This window comes from Semicossyphus pulcher, unplaced genomic scaffold (assembly GCF_022749685.1).
Source record: "Semicossyphus pulcher isolate SPU_LCO1_2020_fin unplaced genomic scaffold, fSemPul1.0.p SCAF_27, whole genome shotgun sequence".
In the NCBI taxonomy this organism is placed as follows: Eukaryota; Metazoa; Chordata; class Actinopteri; order Labriformes; family Labridae; genus Semicossyphus; species Semicossyphus pulcher.
In genome coordinates, this window is record NW_027211701.1 from 865,001 (window position 1) to 872,500 (window position 7,500).

The window sequence follows — 7,500 nt, forward strand, 5'->3', positions numbered from 1 at the left end:
AAAGCACACACACTTTGATATTAGGGTTAATATGGCACGAACATGTCCCAGACGTTATAAGGGTGAAGGAGGCTGTGATGTGTGAACATGAAAACAGCAGGAGATGACCTTTAGCGCACCTCCGGCTCACTGCAGCTCCTCTTAAATAAAGACAGGTAGCTGAAAGCTGTTATTTCCTGTGTGGCACTGAAAAAACCCACATCCTCCACCCACGGTGTGTGTGTGTGTGTGTGTGTGTGTGTGTGTGTGTGTGTGTGTGTGTGTGCGTGTGTGCGTGTGTGTGTGTGTGTGCGTGTGTGTGTGTGTGTGCGTGTGCGCGTGTGCGTGTGTGTGTGTGTGTGCGTGCGTGTGCGTGTGCGTGCCTCTCTCTGTTCCCTTAGTGTGTTCTGTGGAACATGGCTGCATACAGTGGCTTGCATAAGTATTCATACCCCTTGAACTTTTCCACATTTTGTCACGTTACGACCACAAACATAAATATATTTTATTGGAATTTACTGTGAAAGACCAACACAAAGTGGCACACAATTGTGAAGTGGAAAGAAAATTATACATGATTTTACATTTTTTTTACAAATAAAAAACTGAAAAGTGCGGTGTGTACAATACTTTGTGGAACCGCCTTTTGCTGCAATTACAGTTGCAAGTCTCTTGGGGTATCTCTCTACCAGCTTTGCACATCTAGAGACTGAAATTTTTGCCCATTCTTCTTTGCAAAACAGCTCAAGCTCAGTCAGATTAGATGGAGAGCGTTTGTGAACGGCAGTTTTCAGATCTTGCCACAGATTCTCAATTGGATTTAGGTCTGGACTTTGACTGGGCCATTCTAACACATGAATATGTTTTATTTGAAACCATTCTATTGTAGCCCTGGCTTCATGTTTAAAGTCGTTGTCTTGCTGGAAGGTGAACCTCCGCCCCACTCCCAAGTCTTTTGCAGACTCCAACAGGTTTTCTTCCAAGATTGCCCTTTATTTGGCTCCATCCATCTTTCCATCAACCCTGACCATCTTCCCTGTCCCTGCTGAAGAGAAGCACCCCCAGAGCACGATGCTGCCACCACCATGTTTGACAGTGGGGATGGTGTGTTCAGAGTGATGTGCAGTGTTACTTTTCCGCCACACATAGCTTTTTGCATTTAGGCCAAAAAGTTCAATTTTGGTCTCATCTGACCAGAGCACCTTCTTCCATATGTTTGCTGTGTCCCCCACATGGCTTCTGGCAAACTGCAAACGGGACTTCTTATGGTTTTTTTTTTTACAATGGCTTTCTTCTTGCCACTCTTCCATAAAGGCCAGATGTGTGCAGTGCACGACTAATAGTTGTCCGGTGGACAGATTCCCCCACCTGAGCTGTGGATCTCTGCAGTTCGTCCAGAGTCACCATGGGCATCTTGGCTGCATCTCTGATCAGTGCTCTGCTTGTTCGGCCTGTAAGTTTAGGTGGACGGCCGTGTCTTGGTAGGTTTGCAGTTGTGCCATACTCTTTCCATTTTCGGATGATGGATTGAACAGTGCTCCGTGAGATGTTCAAAGCTTGGGAAATGTTTTTGTAGCCTAACCCTGCTTTAAACTTCTCCACAACTTTATCCCTGACCTGTCTGGTGTGTTCCTTGGACTTCATGATGCTGTTTGCTCCCCAATATTCTCTTAACAAACCTCTGAGGCCGTCACAGAACAGCTGTATTTGTACTGAGATTAGATTACACACAGGTGGACTCTCTTTAGTCATTAGGTCAACATTCGATCATTCAGCAATCATCAGGCAACTTCTGAAGGCAATTGGTTGCACTCAGAGAAATGGGGGCTGAATACTTTTGCACACCGCACTTTTCAGTTTTTTATTTGTAAAAAAAATTAAAATCATGTATAATTTTCTTTCCACTTCACAATTGTGTGCCACTTTGTGTTGGTCTTTCACAGTACATTCCAATAAAATATATTTATGTTTGTGGTCGTAACGTGACAAAATGTGGAAAAGTTCAAGGGGTATGAATACTTATGCAAGCCACTGTATGTGCCCATTATGAGCACAAGACATGTGACTTCTCAGAGACGGTTTCATGATCTGTGTCACAAACTGAAGATGACTTTACCTCACCTTTCTTTTATAAGCTATGTTAGCGACCTGTTCCAAACCTTCAGAGACAGACTGTGACCTTTAACCAGCAGCCTGCTCCTGACCTGAGAGGGGAATTCTGCTGTTCTCAAGCTTAAACACACGTACAGACAGAAGACAACAGCAGTGAAACACACATTTGTACCATTATTATCTGCTTTGTAACCATAAGTATTATCTGTTGTTGATGATGTAGCAAGGATGTATGTTGTTGTTGCTCTGTCTGCCTGTCTCTATCATGTCCTCCCTCTCGGCCCGTCCAGTCCCCTCAGATGTCCAACATGAGTCTGGTTCTGCTCGAGGTTTCTGCCTGTGAAAGGAAGTGTTTCTGTCTCTGTGCTGAATGTTGCTAAGAGCTGCTCATGGTGATTCATGTTGGGCCTCTCTCTAAATAACATAAAGAGTCGGTCGAGACCTGCTCTGTTTGTACAGCGTCTTTGATTGATTGATTGATTGAAACAGGCTGTAATGGCTGCAACATAATCCTTGATGGGTCAAAGGTCGTCCACTAAAAGTTCTTGTTGTTTCCACTGACAGGCTCAGATTGTTATTCTAAGTGTGTGACAACATGACAGAAAGGATCCCTACAGAGATAGACCTTTTTGTTACAGAGGAAGATGATTGTTTTAACCACAGACAGACGTTACATCGCTCTCTGCAAACACGACCACGGCCAAGCCCTCAATCTCGATCTCGACCACCAACATGTTTTAAATAAAGAAATCAAACATTCAATTCAATGAGACTATTTTGATTTCTGTATTTTCCCCACATAATGGCGCCTTGTAAGCCTGTTTTTTTAATTGATGTAAGTATTTAAGTATCTGTACTTGGAGGAAATGAAGTGTGTCCTTGTACCATCGCTAGGTGGACACAAAGAGAACAGGGCTGATGGGAAAAGACTATGTAGGAGCCCTCTGCCTCCAGCAGGTGTCAGTAAAGTTACACTGGAGACGTAAGCTGCCGGTTTACCGCAGAGAAGAAGAGCTGCCGTCAGGGTCCAAGATGGCGGCATCTGCGTGGCAACATTAGCAGAAGAGAGACAGTGGGAGGGAAAAGGTGTCTCTTTCTCTCCTTTTGTTTGTCTGCGGATGTTTCAACAGTTACTGTCAGCACCCTGCGTGTAAAGGTGAAAGCTGTGAGTTATGACGTTTCTTCCGGCTTCGCGCTGCTAACCTGTGTTAGCTTGTTAGCTTGGTTGTGAGCCGCTGGGCCGGTGTAGGGTCGTAGTCGGTTCCCCAGTCAGACAACGTGAGGTGAGGTGATAGTTTGGGTCAGCAGGTGAAGGTAAGAAAAACACACTTCACCTGCTGAGGGTCATGTGACTGTTTTTAAACGGTAAAATGTCCTCTAAGTGTGTGAAAACTATCAAGTGTCCATGATCTGTCACAAGACTGTTTGTAATGTTATAAACTTTCTGTCAGAGTTGTTAATGGCTTTGTTTGAACAAACAGGACAGCTGTACAACAACCAACAGACTAACAGTGAGCAAATAAGAAGAGGAGAAATACAGACACACGAAGGGAGCTGGATAAAGTAAAGACGAAAGACTTCTCTGTATGTACTTGTGTACAAAGACAGAGAGAGGAGAAGACTACAATAGATTAGAATTCTTGTGCCCAAGTGCTCCAAAATTACATTTAAAAATAATAAGAGTAGTACAAAAATAACAACTCAAATATAGTAAAGTAAAAATGTGTTAAGTTCAAAGAGACAGAGACATCATAATAGCAATAGAAGTATGAAGATATTAGTTATTTAAATTAAGTAGTAGTGGCATCTGCCCTGACGGGAGTATCAGTGATGATGAGACGTAATAAAACATAATAAATAACTTTAATAATTTCATCGGATGATGAATGTAAAGGCCGAACATGATATTTAACACATTTTGCATGGTAATAATGAAAAGTAATAAAGTGCTATGCTTGTTAGCACATGGTGCTAACACATGATAATGCACTCTATCAATGTAGCCCCTGATATTGAAAAGTAATTTATGGCACATGAAGTTGTTTTATAGAACAAAACAATTTCACATTATAATGAAAACTTAATAAAAAGATGAATTATCTCGTGGAGTCAGACGGCGCGGTGCGAGGGGAAGCTTAACTTCACAGCGAGCTCTCACAGACGCTGACTCCAGGTGGACGACGAGTCTCTGAGAGAACGATCCGTCTCCTTGTCTCCATTTATTCATGTCTCATACTGAACCAAACACAGCTGTCATTGAAGCCGGCTGAACTACCACTGAGAGAACAGTGCAGAGGCACATACGGCCGGTGTGAGCGTGTCAGAGAGACGGACGGAGTCTGCGTCAGGGAACGTTTTAAAGAGCTGAAGAGAAACGAAGGCGATGCACCTTCATTTTGTTTTTAACTATTGATATTGGTGCAGTTAGATAAAATGAGGGTACATATCCACAGATAAATCAGTGATACAGGATGCACTCCTGTTGCTCACTACTGACAAGTGACCAAATCCCTTTATGTCTTCACTCCACAGTTAACAGATCAACAGAAGGGATGTTAATTCAGCTTCTTCACGCATTTATGCATCAAGTTATTCTGATTTCAGTAACACGAAAGTTTTATTATAACGCTGCCTTCCTGTGTGTTATGTGGACGTTGGATGAATGTGGTGACGGCTCCGTATTTCAGAGGGAGCAGACGCTGTCCTGCCTTCAGAGAGGCTGAGCTCACTGCAGGACAGGTTTATCACCTGCAAAAGTTTTAGCTAGGTGTGCCTAACAAACCGCAGTCACTCTCAGCGTCAGTGTCAGACACGTGTCAGTGTGTTCCTGCTCTCACCTGTTTGTCTCTGTCTGATGATTTCAGAGTGAAGCGAGGACATAACTTCAAATCAAAGCCGGTGAGATGAGCTCTTCAGAAGAGGTGAGGTCAAACACAAACACTGCAGTTTTTAGTCATGACCCTACAACACCGTCACATTCAGCTGAGGTCATACATTTCAATACACCTCTGCAGGTGTAAGACACCTCTGCAGGTGTAAGGCCAGAGATATACTTGTTTTTAACTACACATTTAACGCTACACGAGATGCAGTGTGCACATGAGCAGTAGGGGCAGTGTAGAGGCAGAGGGGGTGTGACAGGGTCGACACAGCAGCAGAGACAACAATGGCAGAAAGTTCTGAAGACGAGCTGATAGACCAAGTCTGCTGTTCGGTCCGGGACCGTTACGTCCGTGTAGGAGGATCATGTTGGAGAGACGGAGCGGGGACGGTGCAGACTCTTGTTCTGTTGTGATCTCAGAGAGAACATCACAGTAACCTCCTCCAGTGTCTCCATGTCTGTTGTTTACATCCTGCACATACGGCAGCTGCATACAGCCTGAGCTCTCTGGTGCCCTCTAGAGGTGTCCTCCAGTAACACGCACAGTGCAGAGACAGGTATGTGAACAGTAAGGTTCATACGGTTGTCTACGAGAACGCAGGGTTAAAAAGGGAGTGTATCTCCGGCCCAAAAACACCTGTGCAGGTGTTTCAAACCCCTTATTTCATGTTGTCATACAATTCCTGTGTTAACACAATAAAATGTCCACTTTATTTCCATGAGAGAGAATTTCATAATAATAGACGAGATATGTATATTTTTTTACTTTTTGTGACTAAACCAGACTTCCTGGAGGTGTGACGTACCTGTTAGGACCGGGCTGGCTCAAGACTTTGTATGTTCAGATAGTCGTCACCTTCCTGTCAGTTTCCTGAAGTGCACTCGTCCCTTCTCCAGCAGCCGCACCTCAAACTTGAGGCTGCTTGGGTTCAGTTTAACCTTTAGGGTCACCGTCTGTTCAGCCCTGAGGGTTGAGACATCCGTCTTCGTTGGACTGACAGTCGTACGTAAACACCTCCTGAGCATGAACCAGACTTTAAGGAGAGCTCTGATTTCTGAAGTCTTGTTTTCGGTGCAAACAGCCCAGTACAGACTAGCCCCCATTTAAACACAGGTGTGTTCCTAATAGGCTGTAATTGTGACTATTGACCGATCAGATGCTTCTGTTATTCCATCGATGCTCCATACACACAGTAAACATGATGAAATACATCACGGATGCTGACATAAAGTTTCTTCTTTCTTGGCTCTTATTTTGAAAGTCTCTCTGATGTAAATAAAGTAGATTCTGTTAATTAAACACAAGAAAACATGATGACATCACCACCTGATATGAGCGAGAACACCCCACACAGCTGCAGGTTTGGAGACGCTCTGTCGTCTATCACAGTTTGGTCCTGGTGGAAGTCGCTCACGTCCTTACACCTGCCCATTGTTCCTGCTTCCAACTAGCGCTGTGCGGTGTACCGGTTTCACACCGTCACCGGTGTCACGTTCTGCCATGATATGGATTTGCAATACCAGCAATACCGTGATGAACACATATGTTTTGATTTTTGTGCACGTTTTCCAAAACTTATCTACAGGAAAAGTCTGTCTGATATCCCACAGTGCATCTCTTCTGCAGAGCACACAGAGACCTGACGCTCTGCATGCAGAGTGTGCGTGCGTGTCACTTCCGGTCGCGGGGCTGCACACGCTGCTTAAACACACATTTGAACACCGTTAGAAACGGTAGAAGACGAGTAGCCCAGCTGCAGCCCACAGGTCTGTTTGTATTCGCTGAACCAGGTGTGGAAATGAAATACTGTGATATACATTTTCGCCCACCCTGCTGCCAACACTTCCAGGACCAAAGATTAAAGAGTATTTTAAAATGCTTCATAAAATCTGTACAGCCTGAAGTGTATGTGACGTGACAGCATGTGCTTTTATTATTAGTATTTTATGTCCGATGGTATCTGAGCACAACTGTGTCATCAGCCATTTGTAGTAGCACCTCTGTAGTGCAGTCAGGGACAGCTAAGGTTAGCCATGACAGCTAAGGTTAGCCGTGACAGCTAAGCTTAGAAGTGACAGCTAAGGTTAGCCATGACAGCTAAGGTTAGCCGTGACAGCTAAGGTTAGAAGTGACAGCTAAGGTTAGAAGTGACAGCTAAGGTTAGCAGTGACAGCTAAGGTTAGCAGTGACAGCTAAGGTTAGAAGTGACAGCTAAGGTTAGAAGTGACAGCTAAGACAACACTGTGGAGTGTCACCGAGCGGTAGCAGCAGTCCTTGTGTTTATTATTTGCAGGCAGCGAGCTCTGAGCGCACCAGGACCCCGCAGGACTTTGTGTCAGCAGGTTTCTGAAGTGAAGATTGTACGACCACTTCTGGTTTTCATTTTGTCGTCTTTGAATATTTGACAGATAAATATTTAAGCCTTTAAAACTTCACTGTTCTCGGACAATATACCATGACTGTGATGAGGTTGTGCTCTGACACAGGAAGCTCCATAGTGTCTGGTCTCCTTATCTGTGTGTGTGTT

The 7,500-nt window shown here is 44.2% G+C and overlaps 2 protein-coding genes across 3 annotated transcripts in view; one reads left to right on the forward strand and one right to left on the reverse strand.

The window, feature by feature from the left end:
• LOC138604829 (deoxycytidylate deaminase-like) overlaps window positions 1-7,500 on the reverse strand; it is a 115,312-nt gene that overhangs the window by 63,187 nt on the left and 44,625 nt on the right. The gene's annotated exons all lie outside the window — the stretch shown is intronic.
• LOC138604821 (zinc finger protein 709-like) overlaps window positions 3,229-7,500 on the forward strand; it is a 5,491-nt gene continuing 1,219 nt past the window's right edge. Inside the window, exons 1-2 of one of the 2 annotated variants that reach the window (XM_069676825.1) lie at window positions 3,229-3,256; window positions 4,956-5,012. In XM_069676825.1, coding sequence (XP_069532926.1) covers window positions 4,995-5,012 — 18 coding nt within the window. In that variant the 5' untranslated portion in view covers window positions 3,229-3,256; window positions 4,956-4,994. Of the gene's footprint in view, window positions 3,257-4,916; window positions 5,013-7,500 lie in introns of those variants that run through there. The other variant, XM_069676824.1, reaches the window with a different exon arrangement.